Genomic DNA, 24,799 nt, shown 5'->3' with positions numbered 1-24,799 from the left:
TAGTTTAGAGTGTGTTGTCTTAGAGTGATTATCTTAATTTACCGAGGTTAGCTAGCCAGCTATTTGTCGTCCTTAACGTAGGTGACTCTGCTAGCTAGCCAACAGCTAGCCAACGTCTTCTGAATAGAACTCAACAACCCGGTCGCATTCACAGGTAGTATCACATTTTCATTTAATTTCATTACAGTACAACGGTTTGATTTGTTTGATCGTAGCTAGCTACATAGCCGTCTTTGTATCAAAGATAATTGTGTAGTCTAGAGCGATTTTCTAGGTTAGCTAGCCAGCTATTGTCGTTCTCTTAACGCAACGTAACGTAAACAACACTGCTAGCTAGCCAGCTAGCCCCCGAATAGCAGCACTGAAGAAACTATTACACTCAACGGAACGACTTGATTAGTGTAGTGTCAACAACACAGCCACTGCTAGCTAGCCTAGAAAGTCAACAACGCAGCCACTGCCAGCTAGCCTACTTCAGCAGTACTGTATCATTTTAATCATTTTAGTCAATAAGATTCTTGCTACGTAAGCTTAACTTTCTGAACATTCGAGACGTGTAGTCCACTTGTCATTCCAATCTCCTTTGCATTAGCGTAGCCTCTTCTGTAGCCTGTCAACTATGTGTCTGTCTATCCCTGTTCTCTCCTCTCTGCACAGACCATACAAACGCTCCACACCGCGTGGCCGCCCTAATCTGGTGGTCCCTGCGCGCACGACCCACGTGGAGTTCCAGGTCTCCGGTAGCCTCTGGAACTGCCGATCTGCGGCCAACAAGGCAGAGTTCATCTCAGCCTACGCCTCCCTCCAGTCCCTCGACTTCTTGGCACTGACGGAAACATGGATCACCACAGACAACACTGCTACTCCTACTGCTCTCTCTTTGTCCGCCCACGTGTTCTCGCACACCCCGAGAGCTTCTGGTCAGCGGGGTGGTGGCACCGGGATCCTCATCTCTCCCAAGTGGTCATTCTCTCTTTCTCCCCTTACCCATCTGTCTATCGCCTCCTTTGAATTCCATGCTGTCATAGTTACCAGCCCTTTCAAGCTTAACATCCTTATCATTTATCGCCCTCCAGGTTCCCTCGGAGAGTTCATCAATGAGCTTGATGCCTTGATAAGCTCCTTTCCTGAGGACGGCTCACCTCTCACAGTTCTGGGCGACTTTAACCTCCCCACGTCTACCTTTGACTCATTCCTCTCTGCCTCCTTCTTTCCACTCATTTACATTTACATTTACATTTAAGTCATTTAGCAGACGCTCTTATCGAGAGCGACTTACACTCCTCTCCTCTTTTGACCTCACCCTCTCACCCTCCCCCCCTACTCACAAGGCAGGCAATACGCTCGACCTCATCTTTACTAGATGCTGTTCTTCCACTAACCTCATTGCAACTCCCCTCCAAGTCTCCGACCACTACCTTGTATCCTTTTCCCTCTCGCTCTCATCCAACACCTCCCACACTGCCCCTACTCGGATGGTATCATGCCGTCCCAACCTTCGCTCTCTCTCCCCCGCTACTCTCTACTCTTCCATCCTATCATCTCTTCCCTCTGCTCAAACCTTCTCCAACCTATCTCCTGATTCTGCCTCCTCAACCCTCCTCTCCTCCCTTTCTGCATCCTTTGACTCTCTATGTCCCCTATCCTCCAGGCCGGCTCGGTCCTCCCCTCCCGCTCCGTGGCTCGACGACTCATTGCGAGCTCACAGAACAGGGCTCCGGGCAGCCGAGCGGAAATGGAGGAAAACTCGCCTCCCTGCGGACCTGGCATCCTTTCACTCCCTCCTCTCTACATTTTCCTCCTCTGTCTCTGCTGCTAAAGCCACTTTCTACCACTCTAAATTCCAAGCATCCGCCTCTAACCCTAGGAAGCTCTTTGCCACCTTCTACTCCCTCCTGAATCCTCCTCCCCCTTCCCCCCCCCCCTCCTCCCTCTCTGCAGATGACTTCGTCAACCATTTTGAAAAGAAGGTCGACAACATCCGATCCTCGTTTGCTAAGTCAAACGACACCGCTGGTTCTGCTCACACTGCCCTACCCTGTGCTCTGACCTCTTTCTCCCCCTCTCTCTCCAGATGAAATCTCGCGTCTTGTGAAGGCCGGCCGCCCAACAACCTGCCCGCTTGACCCTATCCCCTTCTCTCTTCTCCAGACCATTTCCGGAGACCTTCTCCCTTACCTCACCTCGCTCATCAACTCATCCCTGACTGCTGGCTACGTCCCTTCCGTCTTCAAGAGAGCGAGAGTTGCACCCCTTCTGAAAAAACCTACACTCGATCCCTCCGATGTCAACAACTACAGACCAGTATCCCTTCTTTCTTTTCTCTCCAAAACTCTTGAACGTGCCGTCCTTGGCCAGCTCTCCCGCTATCTCTCTCTGAATGACCTTCTTGATCCAAATCAGTCAGGTTTCAAGACTAGTCATTCAACTGAGACTGCTCTTCTCTGCATCACGGAGGCGCTCTGCACTGCTAAAGCTAACTCTCTCTCCTCTGCTCTCATCCTTCTAGACCTATCGGCTGCCTTCGATACTGTGAACCATCAGATCCTCCTCTCCACCCTCTCCGAGTTGGGCATCTCCGGCGCGACCCACGCTTGGATTGCGTCCTACCTGACAGGTCGCTCCTACCAGGTGGCGTGGTGAGAATCTGTCTCCTCACCACGCGCTCTCACCACTGGTGTCCCCCAGGGCTCTGTTCTAGGCCCTCTCCCATTCTCGCTATACACCAAGTCACTTGGCTCTGTCATAACCTCACATGGTCTCTCCTATCATTGCTATGCAGACGACACACAATTAATCTTCTCCTTTCCCCTTCTGATGACCAGGTGGCGAATCGCATCTCTGCATGTCTGGCAGACATATCAGTGTGGATGACGGATCACCACCTCAAGCTGAACCTCGGCAAGACGGAGCTGCTCTTCCTTCCGGGGAAGGACTGCCCGTTCCATGATCTCGCCATCACGGTTGACAACTCCATTGTGTCCTCCTCCCAGAGCGCTAAGAACCTTGGCGTGATCCTGGACAACACCCTGTCGTTCTCAACTAACATCAAGGCGGTGGCCCGTTCCTGTAGGTTCATGCTCTACAACATCCGCAGAGTACGACCCTGCCTCACACATGAAGCGGCGCAGGTCCTAATCCAGGCACTTGTCATCTCCCGTCTGGATTACTGCAACTCGCTGTTGGCTGGGCTCCCTGCCTGTGCCATTAAACCCCTACAACTCATCCAGAACGCCGCAGCCCGTCTGGTGTTCAACCTTCCCAAGTTCTCTCACGTCACCCCGCTCCTCCGCTCTCTCCACTGGCTTCCAGTTGAAGCTCGCATCCGCTACAAGACCATGGTGCTTGCCTACGGAGCTGTGAGGGGAATGGCACCTCAGTACCTCCAGGCTCTGATCAGGCCCTACACCCAAACAAGGGCACTGCGTTCATCCACCTCTGGCCTGCTCGCCTCCCTACCACTGAGGAAGTACAGTTCCCGCTCAGCCCAGTCAAAACTGTTCGCTGCTCTGGCCCCCCCAATGGTGGAACAAACTCCCTCACGACGCCAGGACAGCGGAGTCAATCACCACCTTCCGGAGACACCTGAAACCCCACCTCTTTAAGGAATACCTAGGATAGGATAAGTAATCCTTCTCACCCCCCCCCCTTTAAGATTTAGATGCACTATTGTAAAGTGACTGTTCCACTGGATGTCATAAGGTGAATGCACCAATTTGTAAGTCGCTCTGGATAAGAGCGTCTGCCAAATGACTTAAATGTAATGTAAATGTATTGAAGCAACATCTCAAGACATCAGTCAGGAAGTTAAAGCTTGCTCACAAATGGGTCTTCCAATGACCCCAAGCATATCAATCACAAAGCCTTGACCTTAATCCTATAGAAAATGTGTGGGCAGAACTGAAAAAGCGTGTACAAGCAAGGAGGCCTAGAAACCTGACTCAGTTACACCAGCTCTGTCAGGAGGAATGGGCCAAAATTCACCCAACTTATTGTGGGAAGCATGTGGAAGGCTACCCGAAACGTTTGACCCAAGTTAAACAATTTAAAGGCCATGCTACCAAATACTAATTGAGTGCATGTAAACTTCTGACCCACTGGGAATGTGATGAAAGAAATAAAAGCTGAAATAAATCATTCTCTCTACTATTATTCTGGCATTTCACATTCTTAAAATAAAGTGGTAATCCTAACTGACCTAAAACAGGGAATTTTTAGTAGGATTAACCTCTCTGGCCAACATCCAGTGAGATTGCAGAGCGCCAAATTCAAATACAGAAATACTCATTATAAATATTTTACATAGGTTTAAAGATGAACTACTTGTGAATCCAACCATGGTGTCAGATTTCAAAAATGCCTTACGGCGAAAGCATACCTTACAATTATTTGAGAACATAGCCCAGCAGACAAATCATTACAAACAGTAACCAGCCAAGTAGAATAGTTACACAAGTCAGAAATAGAGATAAAATTAATCACTTACCTTTAATGATCTTCATATGTTTGCACTCAGAGGACACTCATTTATTCAATAAATGTTCCTTTAGTTCAATAAAGTCTCTCTTTATATCTGAAAAACTCTGTTTTGTTCGCGCGTTTTCTTCAGTAATCCACAGGCTCAAATGTAATCACAACAGGCAGACAAAAAAAATCAAAATTGCGTCCGTAAAGTTCATAGAAACATGTCAAACGATGTTTATATTCAATCCTCAGGTTGTTTTTAGCCTAAACAATCGATAATATTTCAACCGGACAATAATGTCATCACTATAAAAGGTAAACAAGAAAGGAACTCTCTCTGGTCGCGTGCATGAAAAAGCTATGTGAAACGGCAGCGTCCACTCATTCAGACTGCTCTGACTCCCTCATTTTATAGAATACAAGCCTGAAACCATTTCTAAAGACTGTTGATATCTAGCGGAAGGCATAGGAACTGCAATTTGAGTCCTAAGTCAATGGATACTGTAATGGCCTTGAATAGAAGAAAAAAAAGAAAAAAAAGTCCTTCTTGAATGGATTTTTCTCAGGTTTTCAGCTGCCAAATCAGTTCTGTTATACTCACATACATTATTTTTAACAGTTTTTGAAACTTTAGAGTGTCTTCTATCCAAATCTACTAATTATATGCATATCAGAGTAGAAGGCAGTTTAATTTGGGCATGCTTTTCATCCAAAAATCCAAATGCTGCCCCCTACCCTAGAGAAGTTAAATGACAGTAATTGTGAAAAACTGAGTTTAAATGTATTTGCTTAAGGTGTATGTAAACTTCCAACTTTAACTGTACCACAAATCCCCGAGGGGCCTAATTGTTATTATAAACTGTACCAATGTAATTAGAGGAGTAAAAATAAATGTTTTGACGTACCCCTGATATACGGGTCTGATATACCACGGTTGTCAGCCATCTGCATTCAGGGCTTGAACCTCCAAGTTTATAACATGAGACATGTGATGACCTGATCTTTACCCTTTGCACAAGGTTTCGGTTTTAGTCCCCATGGTCCTATGGGACGGCTGTGTTCTTCCTACCCCAGGTGTGAGTGCCTAATCTCAGGTTCAGCCAAAAGAAGTCCCTGGCTGAGCTGTTGCAAATAAATTTGAGAGGAAAGTGGTAGACCGGCTAGCCTCGGCCTGTGGTTATCAGCAGAGAGAAAACCTGCCTTGGAATGGGCACCTAAATCTTTCATCAATGCTGAGGAAGCTGGCCATCAATCAAGTGCAAAGCGCGCTGAAAATGGCTTACTTAACTTTTCTTGAAAATTAAACAGCCATTCTCATCTAAATCAAATGGGAAAGTATACTCCCAGTCGCTCTTTGGAATGATTAAGTTATTATGCAGCATTAAAGTGGACAGTGCGCTGGTCTCGCGTTAAGCAAAGCGAAGAGTGTAAATCTACATGGGCTGACTTAACAATAGGTGGAAATGAGGCGGTCTTGCATCCCCCCATCCATTAGGCACATTTAGAGATGGATTATCTTTGATTACATGTCAACTTGCCCATATTCCAGGCAGCATAAGCCTACTATAGGGAAATTATCATTCTTATAATGAATTGAAAATTCTTTCTGTATAATGCCTATATTGGGGGGAGAAGTATTTTGTCACTTTGTCTTGGTAATATGAAATTCAGAGCATCAGCACAACATCTGCCCAGACCTGGTTGGAAAAAAGTCCTGTTTGAATCTGTCACTCTCTGTGAATCATAACCATTGGACCAATATGCTGTGGCATTTTACTCTGCTCCAAGGGTACTCTATAGGCCTAAGTTGTTTTCTTCCATTTACCTTCATGGCTTCTGGAGATAGGGAAGAATATAAACACAATGGAGGCATCTGAGATGTACAGTTGAAGTCGGAAGTTTACATACACTTAGGTTGGAGTCATTAAAACTTGTTTTTCAACCACTCCACAAATGTCTTGTTAACAAACTATAGTTTTGGCAAGTCGGTTAGGACATCTACTTTGTGCATGACACAAGTCATTTTTCCAACAATTAATTACAGACAGATTATTTCACTGTATCACAATTCCAGTGGGTCTGAAGTTTACATACACTAAGTTGACTGTGCCTTTAAACAACTTGGAAAATTCCAGAAATTATGTCATGACTTTAGAAGCTTCTGATTGGCTAATTGACATCATTTGAGTCAATTGGAGGGTGTACCTGTGGATGTATTTCAAGGCCTACCTTCACACATTGTGCAGCCGTATTCATCGACCTGGCCAAGGCTTTCGACTCTGTCAATCACCACATTCTAATCGGCAGACTGAACAGCCTTGGTTTCTCAAATGACTGCCTTGCCTGGTTCACCAACTACCTCTCAGACAGAGTTCAGTGTGTCGAATCAGAGGGCCTGTTGTCCGGACTTCTGGCAGTCTCTATGGGGGTGCCACAGGGTTCAATTCTCGGCCGACTCTCTTCTCTGTATACATCAATGATGTCGCTCTTGCTGCTGGTGATTCTCTGATCCACCTCTACGCAGACGACACCATTCTGTATGCTACCAAATACTAATTGAGTGTATATAAACGTCTGACCCACTGGGAATGTGATGAAAGAAATAAATGCTGAAATAAATCATTCTCTCTAAAATTATTCTGACATTTCACATTTTTAAAATAAAGTGGTGATTCTAATTTACCTAAAACAGGGATTTTTTTTACTAGGATTGAATTTCAGGAATTGTGAAAAACTGAGTTTAAATGTATTTGGCTAAGGTGTATGTAAACTTACGACTTCAACTGTATGTACAGTAAACAGAAGGTAAATAGAACTTGGTGTGCTTCTGTTCCTTATATTTACTGTAGCTCATTATGTTACAGTATTTCTTTGTATGAAGTGCCTAGATGAAGTTATAACACAAACCCTCGTGCTAGTACTGTATGTGCACCCACATGAGCACATTAATGGACACACACACACACAGGGAAAACTATGCTCGTTCTTGAATTATGGAACCTATTATTTACAGGAGTTTCATATGTTAATCTATGTTTCATACAGCCCATCTTGGTTTTCTATAGCTGTATTAATTCTGTCTTCTTCTCTGAATCCAATACAAGCACAATAGAGAACACAATGAAAAGTAGACTGTAGAAACCACTCAGACAGGCTGTCCATTCTTGGTCATTTCTAAAGCAATTAAGGCCATGTGAATCAATACTTCACAAATCCAGAATTAACATTTAATGACACCTGCAGGCGAAGTACTTTTTTGGTCTGTGACAGGAACATCGATAATGACCTGTTGCAGCCCCTCTATTAGAAAGTCCCTAAGACGTCATTGAAAACTGTTCCAAATCCTGGCCATTTGGTAGGAGACCAATACATTAATAAGTAGGAGTGAATGATTGGACAGACAAGGACATAATAATACTCCCTCTGTGGCTCTCCAACTGACTAGAGACTACATCAAAATGATGCCCTGGTGAAGTGACTTGGAAAATATGGTATTATTATTCGTATTCCAGAAATACAAAATGGGAGCCAATGGGATGGGAGCAGATGGGGGCCAACGGGAAAAGTCTGAGGAAGGCTCGATCACTTTAGTAACCCTCCAATAGGCAACAGGAGTCTACAGTAACTCTCCAAAAGGCAACAGGAGTGTCTGCCATAATGGCTTCATCTACCCTGTCCTTGCAGATACGTAAGAATTAGTCATTGAGGGAGGGGAGGGAAGGGTGCTGTTCCATTTAGGATATAAATCAAATCAAAGTTCACTGGTCATGTAATGTTTGTTATTAGCTCCTACCAATGCAGTAAAATGTCAAACAGGTCCGCAATAATCAATAAAAACAACAAAAAAAACAGAAAGATCAACAAGAAATGTTGAAACAGATCTAATTATCAACCCAAATAATACTGTAACAGTAATCCAAATGCAATCTATAAGTACGTACACGGGATTAATCTACACAAGATATACTAGGAATGATATGTACGCAGTAGATATATTAGAGTAAGCTATGTCAAGAATCCAGTATATAAATAAATATGTAGTGTGTATAAACAGTGTAACTAAAATGCAATGAACAGTAGTAGAAATATTAGAATGAGCTATGTTGAGAGCACACTACATAATAACACAGTACAAAACGGATAGAATTGTATGAAATTTGCTTCCGGGCCTAAATCCAAAATATAAATAATATTCATGTTGAGATTGATTTGTATAGACAGTATGGACAGTATGTGAATAGAAAAGGTGTGTATAGCAGTAGTTACATAGGATGAGCCATGATGAGAATACAGTATATACTGTACATTCAAAGTGGGTAAAACAGCATGTAAAAAATGTGATTGACCAGTGGTGTACATGACTATGTACATAGAGCAGCGGTCTCCAAGGTGTAGGGTTTTAGTCAGCTAGTGACAGTGTCTGAGGTCCAGGGCAGGGAACTGGGCGGAGGCCCACTAGTGATGACTGTTTAACAGTCCGATGCCAGTGGCATGTATTCATGGATGCAAAGGAAAGCCTGGCTTCCCCCAAGAAATTTGCAAAAAAAAATACAAAATCAAATATATATTTCGTCTCGCTTTCATCATTTTACTACAATTCTTAAGAGGCTGAATGTATCTCACAGGAAAAAGCATCCGAGCGAGCGAAACAACGCCCCTACAAAATTAGCCAATCAGTGTTGAGCTAAACTGAGCAAGCTCAACTGTGAATGGTACTGGCGCACACAAAAAAAAGTGAGTTTTGATTTGGCTTCACTCCTATCAAATCCCATTGAAAGCGTACGTCATTGACAGAAAAACTTGAGTTGTTGCATCTGGTTGTTGTTGTTGTCCTCTGGTGGCTAGCCAGCCAGCTAGCCAAAATTGTCCCTTTCCTAAATTAGCCATGGATGGAGATAGGTATTTGGACTTGTGGTTTTATGTAAATCTCCATACCTGCCAATGATTATAACGGCGATTCTTATCCAACCATTAATTCATACATTGTTGTGCCCCTGGCCTGAGAGAATGGAAGTTCAATATGTGGCTAGATGTAGAGCCAGAAGGCTAATGTTAACTAGCTAACTTTGCCCATGAATGGAAGTTAGGCTAGCGAGCAAGCATTTTAGCCAGGTATCCTAGGACAACAAAAAAATAAAAGCGTGTACTGTATGACAGAGTGATAGACCATTTTGTCAACAAAAAAAGAGAGGAGGATGGCATTGCTGTTTCTCAACAACTATGTTGAGTTCAGATGTTTTTCTACTTGCACGAATGTGCACACACACGCACAGAAATCAGAACCATCCATGGACAGCCACAACATATTTAGCTTACGTTGATCGGACTAAAACGTTTTTGGTATCTTTTAGTTATCACTGTATACGACTAAATAGAGGTAATTTGATGATGGTGAAATGTGCTGGAATAGTGGAGGCGGCTCCTGTTTTCTTTACGACTTGTGGTAACTCTCTGTGGTTCTAAATCAATAGTTGCTCATTTGTCCGAAACATAATGTCCGAAACATAACCTTGCTTGACCATGTTGTAGGTCATGTAACTGTCTGTTACTGTACATGCAATATGCTTTGTGGACTTCACTGGACATGGGTTGATATTCGGTTTTGTGATTAAACAAAAGGTGTGGTTGAATTTATTCTGCCACTGTGTCTTCTCATTGTCTCGGCCTTTGGGCTTATCTATCACGGTCAAAAGGCATATGAATTAACAGGTTATAGAGCAAACAATGCAATTATCACAACACATAGGTTCAGGGCAGTGTACTGACCAGAGGCCGGCTAGTGGTGATTGTTGATTGATAACAGTCTTGTGGTATATTGTGACATCCATGTCTCCGGTCTATATGAGAGTGTAAAAGGGGTGAGAGATGAGAACGATATGTAAGACTACTATTTAGTCTACCTGGTATTAAGCTGGGACTACCATTTAGTCTTCCTGGTATTGAGCTCAGAAATTGGCATTGAGAGACATGCTGAGATTAGACTCCAGAGTTGTCACGTTTCTCATATCAACAGATGGGAATTTGGGAATGTGCTGACATGATTTTTCTAAAGATTTCTTGATGATTAAGACCATAGCTTCATCATATTCAATTAAGATTTATAACATAAGACTGTAGAGAGAAGATGAAGGCTGACAAGGACGCATCTGTTTTCTAGTTGTCTTTGAAAAAGAAAAAATGGAGTGAAATGTTGACAACTTGTTGTGTTGCACAATGTCCAGATTCTGTTCATCTTATTCTGGTCCATCACAATGTGTTGAGCTGTGGATAGGGAAGGTGTTCTTGCAGCTCTCCCATTGAGAAACATATACCCTGCATCACTGTGTTTTGTGAGCATGGATTCAGTGACAATAGCAGCAAGCATGGATCTTTTTTTTCTTCTTCAATACATTGAAGTATTATCCATCAGTTCCACTTTTAGTCAGTCCATTCAAAATAGTGTTCATGATTATCATCCTTCCATCTGATTGGTCTGAATTCTCAGAAGACATTCTTCAATTTGAGGATTGTTTATAAACCCCCTACCAAGAATACACACACCCCTACCAAGCATATACACACACCCTACCAAGAACATACACCCCCTACCAAGCATATACACACCCTACCATATACACTCCCTATCAAGCATATACACACTAGAGGTCGACCGATTAATCGGAATGGCCGATTAATTAGGGCCGATTACATAACAATCGGAAATCTGTATTTTTGGAAGCCGATTTGCCAATAAAAAAATATATATATATTATACCTTTATTTAACTAGGCAAGTAAGTTAAGAACACATTCTTATTTTCAATGACGGCCTAGGAATGGTGGGTTAACTGCCTCGTTCAGGGGCAGAACGACAGATTTTCACCTTGTCAGCTCGGTGGATCCAATCTTGCAACCTTACAGTTAACTTGTCCTACGCAATAACAACCTGCCTCTCTCTCGTTGCACTCTACAAGGAGACTGCCTGTTACGCGAATGCAGTAAGCCAAGGTAAGTTGCTAGCTAGCATTAAACTTATCTTATAAAAAACAATCAATCATAATCACTAGTTTTGATTTTTTTAACCTTTATTTAACTAGGCAAGTCAGTTAAGAACAAATTCTTATTTTCAATGATGGCCTAGGAACAGTGGCTTAACTGCCTGTTCAGGGGCAGAACGGCTACACATGGTTGATGATATTACTAGATATTATCTAGCGTATCCTGCGTTGCATATAATCTGACTAAGCATACAAGTATCTAAGTATCTGACTGAGCTGTGGTAGGCAGAAGCAGGCGTGTAAACAGTCATTCAAACAGCACTTTCGTGCGTTTTGCCAGCAGCTCTTCGTTGTGCGTGAAGCATTGTGCTGTTTATGACTTCAAGCCTATCAACTCCAGAGATGAGGCTGTTGTAACTGAAGTGAAATGGTTAGCTAGTTAGCGCGTGCTAATAGAGTTTCAAACGTAACTCGCTCTGAGCCTTCTAGTGGTTGTTCCCCTTGCTCTGCATGGGTAACGCTGCTTCGATGGTGGCTGTTGTTGTTGTGTTGCTGGTTCGAGCCCAGGGAGGAGCGAGGAGAGGGACGGAAGCAATACTGTTACACTGTTAATACTAAAGTGCCTATAAGAACATCCAATAGTCAAAGGTTAATGAAATACAAATGGTATAGAGGGAAATAGTCCTATAATTCCTATAATAACTACAACCGAAAACTTCTTACCTGGGAATATTGAAGACTCATGTTAAAAGGAACCACCAGCTTTCATATGTTCTCATGTTTTGAGCAAGGAACGTAAACGTTAGCTTTCTTACATGGCACATATTGCACTTTTCTAACACTTTGTTTTTGCATTATTTAAACCAAATTGAACATGTTTCATTATTTACTTGAGGCTAAATTGATTGTATTGATGTATTATATTAAGTTAAATTAAGTATTCATTCAGTATTGTTGTAATTGTCATTATTACAAATAAAATAAAATAGAAATTGGCCGATTAATCGGTATCGGCCTTTTTGGTCCTCCAATAATCTGTATCAGTATCAGCATTGAAAAATCATAATCGGTCGACCTCTAATACACACCCTACAAAGAAAATACACACCCTACCACATACACTCCCTACCATTAACACTCCCTACCAAGCATTTACACCCCCTACCATAAACAACCTGTTATTTGCATTAACACCCTACCAAGCATATACACCCCTTACAATATACACACCCTACGAAGCATATACACCCCTACCAAGCATATAGACCCACTACCAAGCATGTAGACACCCAACCAAGAAAATACACTCCCTACCATATACACACCCTACCAAGCATATACACCCCCTACCATATACACATTCTACCAAGCATATACACACCCTACCATATACACACCCTACCAAGACAATACACTCCCTATCAAGCATATACACTCCCTATCAAGCATATACACAACCTACCATATACACACCCTACCAAGAAAATACACTCCCTACCATATACACAACCCCTACCATATACACCTTCTACCAAGCATATACACACCCTACCATATACAATCCCTACCATTAACACTCCCTACCAAGCATTTACACCCCCTACCATAAACAACCTGTTATTTGCATTAACACCCTACCATATACACCTTACAATATACACACCAAGCAAGCATATAGACCCACTACCAAGCATGTAGACACCCAACCAAGAAAATACACTCCCTACCATATACACACCCTACCCTACCCCCTTATACACACACCTACACACCCCCTACCCTCAAGACATATACTCCTTCTACCAAGCATATACACAACCCCTACCCTCAAGAAAATACATATTCACCCCCTACCATATACACACCCTACCAAGCATATACATTCCCTACCATACACACTATACTCCTTCTACCACACCTTCTACCAAGCAAGCATACACTCCCTATCAAGCCCCTTCTACCATATACACACCCTACCAAGCATATACATTCCCTACCATACACACTCTCTACCAAGCATATACACACACCCTACCAAGCATATACACCCCCTACCAAGCATATACACCGCCTACCAAGTGTAACGGATGTGAAACGCTAGCTTAGTTAGCTTAGTTATCGGTGACGTCACTTGCTCTGAGGCCTTGAAGTAGTGGTTCCCCTTGCTCTGCAAGGGCTGCGGCGTTTGTGGAGCGATGGGTAACGATGCTTCGAGGGTGACTGTTGTTGATGTGTGCAGAGGGTCCCTGGTTTGCGCCCGGGTATGGGCGAGGGGACGGTCTAAAGTTATACTGTTACACAAGCATATACACCCCCTACCAAGCATATACACTCCCTACCAAGCATTTACAAACCCTTCCAAACATATATACACTCGCTATCAAGCATATACACTGCCTACCAAGCATTTACACTCCCTACCAAGGACACTCCCTACCATATACACTCCCTATCAAGCATATACACTCCCTACCAAGCATATACACACCCGACCATATACTCACCCTATCAAGCATATACACTCCCTACCAAGCAAATACCCTCCCTACCAAATTACCAGGTCAGAGGCAATTTGCATTCATACGATGCCTTAATAAGACTGGGCCCCTGCTGTTCTCTCTAAAAATAAAATAAACATCTTTGCAGTTCATTTGATCTTCCATCACAAACGTCTAAAAATATACACCCAGTCGCATCTGCAGCCGACCAATATTTGAGCTGCAGCCTACACAGACAACCTGGCTCAGTTTAGCGTTCCATGGCATTCATTAATTCATTTGTCATTCATTAATTCCCATGATTTTGGATGAGAGAGGATGCTAATTGTTTCATAACATCACCATCTCCATCCACAGCACCAGACTCTTATCAAGTGACAAGGCTGTATGCGTTTCTCCCAGTCTCCACATCTTAGGGAGAAATGGAAATAACCTGTCACTGCCACATATACCTCCTGTAAACAGGACCCTCTGGGCACAGACATCAGTTCAATGTTTAGTTTTGATTTACATTTGATTGAGTTGTCAAATACCCTAAATTCAACATGAAATCAAAAAAAAAATGTCACCATGTCATTGGATTTAGGTTAAAATGCCCTTTTGTTGATGACTTTTTACAAATCCAATACGTTTTCCATGTTGACTCAATGTCATCACATCGATTTTTTGGGGGGTTGAAATGACATGGAAACAACGTTCATTCAACCAATTTTTGCCAAGTGGAGAATGACGTTGATGGGAGTTCTGTACTATAGTCCTCTGCTGTGCCTGCTCTTGAACAGTAGTTCTGTGATGGTTGAGACAGGGATATTACATTGTGGATGCACATGCAGCTGAGGTAGATTGATTGGCAACCTTGTCAGTACAGTTATTGATGCCTAGAGTTGGTCTGAATGGCATCCTAATGTGACTGATGTCATGTCTTCCTATAACGTGACTGACGGATGACGTCATGCGGTGACTAAGCCCTGGCCAGTTGTCTTCCATCCAGGTCTTAGGGTGGTGTTTCCTGGCTGTATGAGGAGGAGGCATGGCTTGCTGAGATGTCGTGGACGATCACATCACTCTGCTCGACGTGCTGCTGCTGTGCGGGCCTGGCTCCTCCAGCTGCACCACTGCATCACTGATGGTGCCATGATCCAGCTCTAACTGTGGGTGAGGAATCATAGTCATTTACCATAATCATCAACATGTTCAGCACAATACATTACAGCCATTGTTGTTATATGGCCATAGGTCTGTTCATGACAGGCTTTAATGAAAGCAAAATACCAGTCTCACCGCATAGATTCCTTCCACAGCACAAACACATTAATCCATCAGACTAATCAAACTGATATTCCAAGGCAATGAAATGTGTATATGCAAAAACTGTTTAATTATTTGTTCCAGATAGTGCCTGTCTGTATACCACAGGAGTCGGGTGACACCTTAATTGGGGAGGATGGGCTCCTGGTAATTGCTGGAGCAGCAGAATTAGTGGAACGGTATCAAATACATCAAACACATGGTTTCCATACAGTTTTAGATACTCAGGCAGCTCAATGGCAATTTCCACTGAGGACTTTCCTGTCTACTCTCCACTGAGGCAGGAGAAAACTGCCCTTTCACACGGGTGTGATCGTAGCTTCAGAACGATCACACCCGTGTGAAAGGGCAGTTTTCTCCTGCCTCAGTGGAGAGTAGACAGGAAAGTCCTCAGTGGAAATTGCCATTGAGCTGCCTGAGTATCTAAAACTGTATGGAAACCATGTGTTTGATACCGTTCCACTAATTCTGCTGCTCCAGCAATTACCAGGAGCCCATCCTCCCCAATTAAGGTGCCACCCGACTCCTGTACCACGTGATTAGAACGCTCGTTTAAAACGGCCAGTTTCGAATGACTCAACAATCAGCGTTTGAGCTGGCCACACTTTTTTCAGAAACTATTTAAACGAACACAGTCCTTTCAAAGTTATGTCCAGAATGTCATCCTAACCGGAAAAATGTAGGCTACATTTGTCCTAGCGCTAGCTGAGGAAATATTGACCCAACACAAGCAGTCATATTTTCTAACTCTCGGCTGACATAAACTACAATATGAATTAGCTAATAGCAATTACTATGTATAATTACTCACATCACAGGTGAGCTCAACATTGATCGAAATAACTAGGTAAAAAAATTTTTTATAGAAATCGAAAGTAATCCGACGATTAGTTTCACGGCGCAGCCATGCATTTTTTCCTCACAGAAACCGAAGATAATAAGAGAACACGGGATGAGTTTGGTCTGTTTATAGTATGCATGTTGAAGGGGTGTGTCATCTACCGTGGTTCACATCCCACCATTAATTTCCGGAAGTCCTCAAAAAATGTGTGAACTCTCACCTCATTTTGTTATAACATCTTTGGTCAAACAGACGTGAAACCCAGAATGCATTGTATGTCAACAAACATGGCTACACAGCTGGAATTAGCTTAGCTCATCATAATCAGTACAACCTTCAAAAAATTATTTTACACACATAATATGTGCCCATTACAATCTGTGTAAGAATCGGAATGCATGATTTGTCACCTAGAATTGAAAACATGTGAATAAAACCGTAAATACACAAATAATTGCCACACAACATTTTCTGAGTGATTTATTGATACAAGTGGTGCGTTCCGGCAGTCAACCACGTAACCTCTCACTCTGCGTCATTCAGTGTTGTTTATGTATGTAGCTAGTGAGCTAAGCTGTAGCATTAGCAATGTCTTTCAAAAGGAGACATCTCACAAATGTGGTAATTCTGGAGATTTTTTACAATTCTGACAATGAGTCTGAGTATGAAAGTCAGGAATCAGATTCTGACAGTGACAGTGAGGAGCTGCCCCCCAACCTTGTAGCCATTGAGAACCCTGAATCTGAATTTCCCTTGTCAACTGACGAAGTACCAGGTCCCTTTGAAGATGCTAGTGGTGATGGAGGCGGACCAACAGTGGATGAAGTACAGGAGTTCTGTGGTACCTGGAAGGCCACCAGTCATTTCACCCCTCCTGGACCTGCTGTTTGCTTTGACGAGTCCCAGTCTGGAGTGCAACGCCCCTTGCCATTTCCAACTGAGGCAGAGTGCTTCAAGTTGTTTCTGACAGAGGAGCTGGTGGGAAACATAGTAGAAGAGACCAATCGCTATGCCTTGGAGCTACAGGAGATGAGAGCCAGGAGTGAGGGGGAAACTCGCTAAAAGGGTGACAACCACAATTAGTGAAATGTATACCTTCCTGGTGACAGTTCTCCTCATGGGATAGTAAAGAAGAACTCTAAGAGAATACTGGAGCACAGATCCTATGTTTGCAACTCCCTTCTTTGCCACCCTCTTTTCCCAAGACCGCTTCCTAGTTCTGTTGCGATGCCTGCATTTCATCAACAATGCTACTGCCATCCTAAGTGACCCGTTATACAAAATAAGAAATGTTCTTATCAGCCTGACATCAGCATTTGGTCAGGTCTTTGTGCCATACAAGGACCTATGCATTGATGAGTCCCTGATGTTATGGAAAGGTAGGCTGGCATTCCGTCAATATATTCCCTCCAAAAGGCACAGGTTTGGAGTCAAGTTCCTTGTCATGTGCGACGTGAAGAGAGGATTTGTCCAGGATATTATAGTTTACACAGGGTCCACCACTGACATAAAACATTATGAGGGGCTTGGGGTGTCCGGGTCCGTGGTGATGACCATGCTGGCTCCTCATCTTGGCAAGGGACACACTTTGCATGTGGACAATTGGTACAGCAGTCCCACACTCTTCCAGCATCTGCTCTCCAACAGCACAGGGGCCTGTGGCACAGTCGTGTCGAACAGGAAGGGGATGCCGGCATTCGGATGCAGGAAGATGCAGAGAGGGGAGGTGGAGTTCCAGGAGAACGGTCAACAGCTGGCAGTAAAGTGGCATGACAAACGAGACGTCCATGTCCTCTCCACTGTCCATACAGCAACCATGTCGGCAACAGGGAAGGTGGACCACCTGACGGGAGAGAGAAAGATCGAACCAGATTGTGTGCTTGATTATAACCTCAAAATGGGGGCTGTGGATAAGGCAGACATGATAAACAGCTTTGTGGAATGCACACGGAAAACGACCAAGTGGTATAAGAAGATATTTTTCCATCTGATCGACACTGCTGTCCTCAACGGCAGCGTAGTTCACCGCCAACTAACAGGTGAGATGATTACTGAACAAGGTATTTTTGTAATTGGATGTACAGTTCACATACAAATCCATTATGCAATTATAGTGACAATATCTCACCCACCTACTCACTGCCTCATCATCCTCTAACTTTCCTCATCCTCCCCACTCCCTCATAGGTAAAGTAATTACCTACCAAAAATACAGAGAGAACCTCATGAGAGCTGCTGGAGGAGCACCACACCCCTTGGCGCCCATCCACTGGGGGTCGTCCTGCTGTAGACAATCCCCTACGCCTCACTGCACGGCATTTTCCCTGCAATGTCCCTCAAACTGCTGCTCAAGGTAGTCGCACACGGAGGCACTGCAAAGTCTGCCTGTCTGGCGCCAGGAGAAGTAAGCAGAGGAAGATGACAAAATACATGTGTTTAGCTTGTAATACACCTCTATGTATTTCACCATGCTTTGAGGAGTATCACATGCTCAGGCATTATTGAGCACATCTGCAGCAATAAGTGACTGACTGACCTGACAGGTGACCAGCCATGATACTATGCCTTTAGAGATGGGGGTGGAAATGCAGTTGTTGTTCAGTCACTGCATGGATATTAAATATGGGTTATGCATATTCTGTTTTTTGTCCTCTAGTAAAACAAGTTGTTGAACCAACTACCAATACTGCAATAAAATAGATGACTATTACATATTGGCATATGTGTTTTCTTGCTGTGTTTTCATCCAGTACAACTGTTAAGGAGTGTACGTTAGCATACAAAAGCTGTCATTCTTCAGCTCCAAAGATGTCCAGCTCCAGTTATGATATTGGAAAATAATGTTTGTGGTTTCTGAAAGTACAAAATAAATACGAATTATTCATTAGAATACAATATAAGGATATAGCAATAAAACAATACTACAAAGAAGTAACATAATAAACACTGCTATAAAAAATAGTTTATTGCATTGACAAAATCACAGATTTTAGTTATAACAGTAAGAAACTAACTTTTGAGTTCCACATGGGGGGCAAGGCAGGGCAGAATAGACCAAATAAACAAACCATGGTCATATTTTTATTTATTTAACTAGGTAAGTCATTTAAGAACAAATTATTATTTACAATGATGGCCTACACCGGCCAAAATCGGACAACGCTGGGCCAATTGTGCGCTGCACAGCCAGTTGTGATACAGCCTGGATTTGAACCAGGGTGTCTGTAGTGACGCCTCTAGCACCGAGATGCAGTGCCATAGACCACTGCGCCACTTGGGAGTCATACGTCCAGGGTAGCTTCAAAATACAACACAATAGTTCTCTGACGCAACTAGCATTGTTTTACAGAGCTAATAGAATAATGTAAGCACGATTGACTATGACAACATAATGGTTATAAAATGTCTAACGTTACCTCACGTGTCCGCGGTTATAAGAAATATATTATGATCCATACATACAGTGAGCTACAGCAGAAACGGCATACGGAAACGATTATAACGTAATAAGGCACTTACTTTGATAGAAACGCTGCCTGGATTTGAACCGCGTCTGTAGTGAAGCCTCTTGCACTGATGTGCTGTGCCTTTGACCGCTGCACCACTTGGGAGTCATAAGGCCACATAGCTTCAAAATACAACACAAGATAATAGTTCTCTAACGCAATTAGCATTGTTTTACAGAGCTAATAGACGAATGTAGCTACATAAGCACGATTGACTATAACACCATAAAGGTTATGAAATGAGTAACGTTTCCTCACGTGTCCGCGGTTATAAAGAATATAGACAAATATATTATGCTCCATACATACAGTACGCTACAATATAAATGTGGAATGGAAAATGTGAACACGTGTGCAGATCCTGTTCTGACGGGAGATGAGCAAATGTTTGCAAATGTGAACTGCACAAACAATTGGGAAGTGCTTGGGGAATTTTGTCCGTGTCAGAAATGTCCCAACAATGTAATTGTCCGCAAAAGTAAAAATGACTATTTTTATGTGAATGAATGAGGAGGCGGAACACACCTAAATACAAACTGTTTTTAGAAAATAAAAATAATAATTTGAAATTGAAGTTGAAACAGCCTATAAATATAAACAGGCTGCGCGTGGGTAAAATGTACTGTTTACGTTTAAATCACATTCTGGAATGGAGAGAACATTCTAACATCACGTGCATTTAAAAAAACTCACGCTGGGGCGACCGTTAGAAATATTTGGAACTCACGCATGAAAGGGTCTTCTTGACCCATTTCTTTATCAGAGGAAGGCTTTTATGGGGCTTATGTCTTTTGCATGACAAGATTTGTATCAATTGAGTATTTCTACGCCTGGAAGATAAACAGAATTGATGTGGTATTTTGTTGCTGTGCTAAAAGACTGTCCCCTTCCTCATGGTAAAATAAGTTAGTGGTTCTCTCAGCCAAGCCACCACATCTTGTAGAGTGGATCATTTAGCTAGCGGCCCTTGTTGACATGTTTGTCGTTCCTCCTCTCTCCCGGCAGGTAATGACGAGACATAAAACCAATCCTGGAGATGCCGAAGAGAAGAGACATTCTTGCCATCGTGTTGATAGTGTTACCGTGGACTCTGCTCATCACCGTTTGGCACCAAAGTGCAATCGCTCCGCTGCTCGCCATCCGCAAGGGTACATACTCAATCTTCCACTTTCTCATATGTCCTCTGTTGCATTCAATAGCCAATGTATACAATCCAGTTCAATCACATGCCCAGTCACAGAACATAATGGTACAGTACATACAGTACAACACATGCCTTCCGCAGGGTCTGTTACAGATCCCTATGTGGTGGTGTGCATCATCAGATTGTAATATAGGTCAATTGTCAGTTAAGGCTATCCAAAATTAACTTCTTGGTAAGTGTCCTTTGATTCGCACAGTCCCATCCGCAGCTTGTGCTTGGAGTAAAGCTAATTTACACGCAGCATATGGTCTTCAGCAGTCATTCAGCTAATATATTTAGCAGTTAAACTGTAGAAGACTTTTCAAATCAAAAGGAGACTAGATTCATTTCAAATGCCCTTTAATCAGCATCTGAAATAGTAATAATCATAATAATCACTGCTCCCTAAAAGCTCCCAGTCAGGCTTTATAGAATCTCCCGAGTTGGTGTTTATGTGGCTCCCACATACTGTTCACAAGCCTGAGACGTGACCTTAATAAACCAACAGTCTGATATGTCAAGTACAGTACTCTTGTCTAGTGAACAGAACCATATTAATAGGCCCAATGCATCTTGTTTGTTTTTATCTCAATATCACATCACTGTGATTGTTTTCAAATAAAATGGTCAAAAATAGCAATCAAGAATTTTGCTAGGACTGTCTGGGAGTGGTCTGAGTGAGGGGCCTAATTATTCCAACCTCAGTGTGGAAATATACATAAAACACAGAAAAATATTTTTTTTGACTTCACTGGGTCTTTAAGGTGACCGTAAATCAATAGCGTTCTTTGCCTCCTTCCATTTGGCATCAAGGTGAAATGTAAGATGTAAAATAGGCAGGTCTCCACAAATCAACTGGAGCCTTTCCTTTGTTTTGTGTTAAGAGTAGCAGGGGTTTGCCAGAATGCTTTTTGTCAGCCACCACAGAACATCTGGCCCTCAGGAGATTGTGTGAATCTGCTGTGTGATGTAGAAATATCATGTTTCTGTCTGAGGTGAGAACCTCCTCTCTAACTGAGCACTGATAAAGACTGCCGTGAACTATGGAACAATGTGGAGAAATGAGAAATGAACTACCTTAATGATCCAATAATGATATTAGATCCATCATAGAGGGCTATGGGGGCCACATAATCATAGCTCCACTACTGGAATAGACCCTGTCCCTGCCATGGCTGTTCCAGCTGAATGAGTAGGGGCAGCCAGGGGAGCCGCTGCCCTAACTAAACTGTAGCCATGTTGTCCGCTCACTTCACGCTGCCTGCTTTCACTCTTTGCTGCCTGTCACCACCTAGTAAAAGAGATCTTTATCATACCAGAGAGGCTTGCAGTACATCGGCACTGACTCTCAGGTACTTGCCTCTTGGATTGTGCCACTTGAGATTATTCAGTGGGAAACCCCTCCCCCGCGGCCTTATATGTCTTCCTGTTCCCCTGCAGATGATGGAGCCGACGGAGGACGGAGGGACGTGGGCCAGGCCAGCGACTCTAAGGAGTACTGCTCCTCTGATAAGGACATAGTTGAGGTGGTGAGGACGGAGTACGTGTACACACGGCCGCCACCATGGTCCGACGTGCTGCCCACCATCCACATCATCACCCCAACCTACAGCCGCCCGGTCCAGAAGGCAGAGCTGACGCGGCTGGCCAACACCTTCCTCCACGTGGCCAACCTGCACTGGATCCTGGTGGAGGACTCTCAGAGAAGGACCCCGCTGGTCACACGCATGCTCAGGGAAACGGGCCTCAACTACACCCACCTGAACGTGGAGACTCCCAGGAACTATAAGCTGCGTGGGGACACGCGGGACCCCAGGATACCCCGGGGCACCATGCAGAGGAACCTGGCGCTGCGCTGGCTCAGAGAGACCTTCAATTCCAACAGCAGCCAGGCGGGCATTGTCTACTTCGCTGATGACGACAACACCTATAGCCTGGAGCTATTTGAGGAGGTCAGTCCAGGCCTGGGGCTCAGTGGCATCTCATTGCCACGTCTGGTCCACTATATTCCCTTTAGTAACACTGAACACAATGGTAGTGGGGAGTTTACAGCAAATAATTTAAGAATTCATCACATTTATTTTAATTTGGAACAATTTTTGCACATTGAATGATGGCTGAAGTATTTTGATTCCCATTACCAACAACAGTGGTCCAAGGATAAGTTTGAACTTGGTAATGAGTGCCTCAGGTCATCCATTTTGACTCAGGACACATTGGCTTGGCTTGAATGGATGCTGTTGGGCCCTGGGGCATTAGCCTCAGGTCTTGTTAGTGTGAATGGGGCAGGTTGTAAATGATGCGCTCTGTATCGATGGACCTGTCATTGCCTGATTTCCAGGGAAAGGTAGAGTGCTCTCCCTCTCCCTAGTAGCCCTCCATCACTTACACCCAGCACCAGCACTCTTTATAGGGGAGAGTAACGACCTATAGGGCTGAGCTTGAGCTAGCTGCCTTTGGGCTGACCGATAGAGAGAGTCAGTGAGAAACCACTCAGACTCAACTGACAGAGCAGTAAATATCGAACCATTCTCATAGACCTGCTATCAGGTGTAAGTCATGGAGGGGATGGCTTTGGAGACAAGGCAGAAAACAGCTACATGTGAAGGGGTTTAAAGTAGACATCCATCCAAGCGATTGCATGTTGTTATGATCTGGACATGAATTAACCTGACTGGAAAGATGCCAGCTTGTTCAGCTTGACCTGACATTTGAAATATGAAACATTTTACAAATTAAATCATTCATTGTCATGAACTCTTGCCCAGACTTGGCAGTAATTCAATATGGAAACAGGGGTTACAAATACAACAGCTGAATAAAATACGTACAGCAAGGAACTGTAATGGCCAACCTAGCCTTCTGGTATTGCACCATTACATAACATTAAGCAGATGCTCTTACCCAGAGCAAACCAGACCATGGGGAAACATTCCATGTTGAGAGACATGGGCAGAGACTCTGCTGTAAATTGTGAAAATTAAAATAGCTCATGAAATATGCATCTGCCATAGTTAAACTAAATCACTGTAAAGGGGTGCATTAATTATTAAGCTTTCATAAAAAAATGCTTATGTTGCCTTTCCAAAGCCACAAGGAATACTTACCGGCAGCGCCTGCGTTTTATCATATCTAGCCTTCTCTTTCAGCATCCACATTCAACATTGTGAACCAGATCACTTAGAATAGAATATATCACCTAAATTGAATAGTTTTTTTAGATCATAAAATAAGTATTTGATATTTATTGATATATGATATTTCTTCTGGTTTAGGCATCATTGGGTGTACTGATGATAATGGGGCACCGTTTAGGAGTTGAATTAAGCCATCAATTCCATGTATTAAAGACAGATAATCAACCTATAGCAGTATAATTACCCGCAAGCAGTATCAGCCTATTTCTGATGACAACTCACTTTAGAGCTTCTGTGAACCAGTACAGATCCTCATCTCGTCACCCTCGCCTGTGCTCCAGATTGATTAATACACCTCGACGTCTACCGTCTCTCTTTAAAGTTTTGGATTAGTTTCCTTTGTTGTGCTCAGACTTCAAGAACATAGGCAAGCTGTCTCTGTGGGCCTCCCCATCACTCGCATCGCCCCAGTAAAGGAAAGAGTTTACACACACAAAGACAGAGAGAAAGAGAGAGAGACAAGAGGAAACTTAGCAGAAACACTTCAAATCCACAAAAATGGGGTAGCACTTTGTGGCATTTCCATCAGCTCAGCTCTAAACTGAGGAGAGACTGGGTGCCATTTTAGCGCTGATTCCCATTAGTGGCAGCCTTGGAAACATTAATTTTCACATTGTAGCATGGAGGGAGAGAGGCAACGCCCCTGATGATGCCTGAGACAGTTTCATTCAAGAACCAAACCCTTGAGGAAAAACAGATATTTCACTCATAGGAAAGATGCATGATCTAAACTAGTGATAAAGGTCAGTTTTCTAATGATCAGAAATCACACATGACCCTTGAGAGAAGGTGATGTCATCCCTAACACACAATTAAGTGAAATATT

The 24,799-nt window shown here is 43.2% G+C and overlaps 2 protein-coding genes and 1 long non-coding RNA gene across 9 annotated transcripts in view; 2 read left to right on the top strand and 1 right to left on the bottom strand.

Annotated features, from left to right (window-relative positions):
• LOC124006447 (galactosylgalactosylxylosylprotein 3-beta-glucuronosyltransferase 1) overlaps nt 1-24,799 on the top strand; it is a 111,807-nt gene that overhangs the window by 82,283 nt on the left and 4,725 nt on the right. For 2 of the 6 annotated variants that reach the window (XR_006833780.1, XM_046316464.1), the window contains exons 3-5: nt 14,930-15,093; nt 20,599-20,741; nt 22,217-22,728. Coding sequence is in view for 5 of the 6 variants with exons in the window: in XM_046316464.1 (XP_046172420.1) it covers nt 20,630-20,741; nt 22,217-22,728 (624 nt within the window). In the remaining variant the exon portion in view is untranslated. Of the gene's footprint in view, nt 1-13,930; nt 15,094-20,281; nt 20,490-20,598; nt 20,742-22,216; nt 22,729-24,799 lie in introns of those variants that run through there. The other 4 variants (XM_046316465.1, XM_046316468.1, XM_046316467.1 and 1 more) reach the window with 4 other exon arrangements.
• On the bottom strand, nt 16,407-20,217 carry LOC124006450. Of its 2 annotated transcripts, XR_006833783.1 has the most exons (5): nt 19,607-20,217; nt 18,799-18,940; nt 18,624-18,692; nt 18,292-18,472; nt 16,407-17,930 (listed from the first exon to the last, which is right to left on the bottom strand). It is a non-coding gene; the product is annotated as an uncharacterized LOC124006450 (long non-coding RNA). The 2 variants fall into 2 exon arrangements; XR_006833782.1 differs by having other exon boundaries at nt 18,624-18,940.
• On the top strand, nt 16,594-19,176 carry LOC124006446 (piggyBac transposable element-derived protein 4-like). Its single transcript, XM_046316463.1, has 2 exons — nt 16,594-18,126; nt 18,275-19,176. The coding sequence occupies exons 1-2, from the start codon at nt 17,253-17,255 to the stop codon at nt 18,442-18,444; spliced, it is 1,044 nt and encodes a 347-aa protein (XP_046172419.1). The 5' UTR covers nt 16,594-17,252; the 3' UTR covers nt 18,445-19,176.

Source organism: Oncorhynchus gorbuscha, linkage group LG19, assembly GCF_021184085.1.
Source record: "Oncorhynchus gorbuscha isolate QuinsamMale2020 ecotype Even-year linkage group LG19, OgorEven_v1.0, whole genome shotgun sequence".
NCBI lineage: Eukaryota > Metazoa > Chordata > Actinopteri > Salmoniformes > Salmonidae > Oncorhynchus > Oncorhynchus gorbuscha.
The sequence above is the reverse complement of the archived record's forward strand: the minus strand, read 5'-3'. Positions and strand labels throughout refer to the sequence as shown.

Coding starts and splice junctions, on each gene's coding strand:
- LOC124006446 (XM_046316463.1), top strand. CDS start 17,253: ATGTTTGCAACTCCCTTCTTTGCCACCCTCTTTTCCCAAGACCGCTTC. Junction 18,127..18,274: donor AGTTCACCGCCAACTAACAG/GTGAGATGATTA, acceptor ACTCCCTCATAG/GTAAAGTAATTACCTACCAA.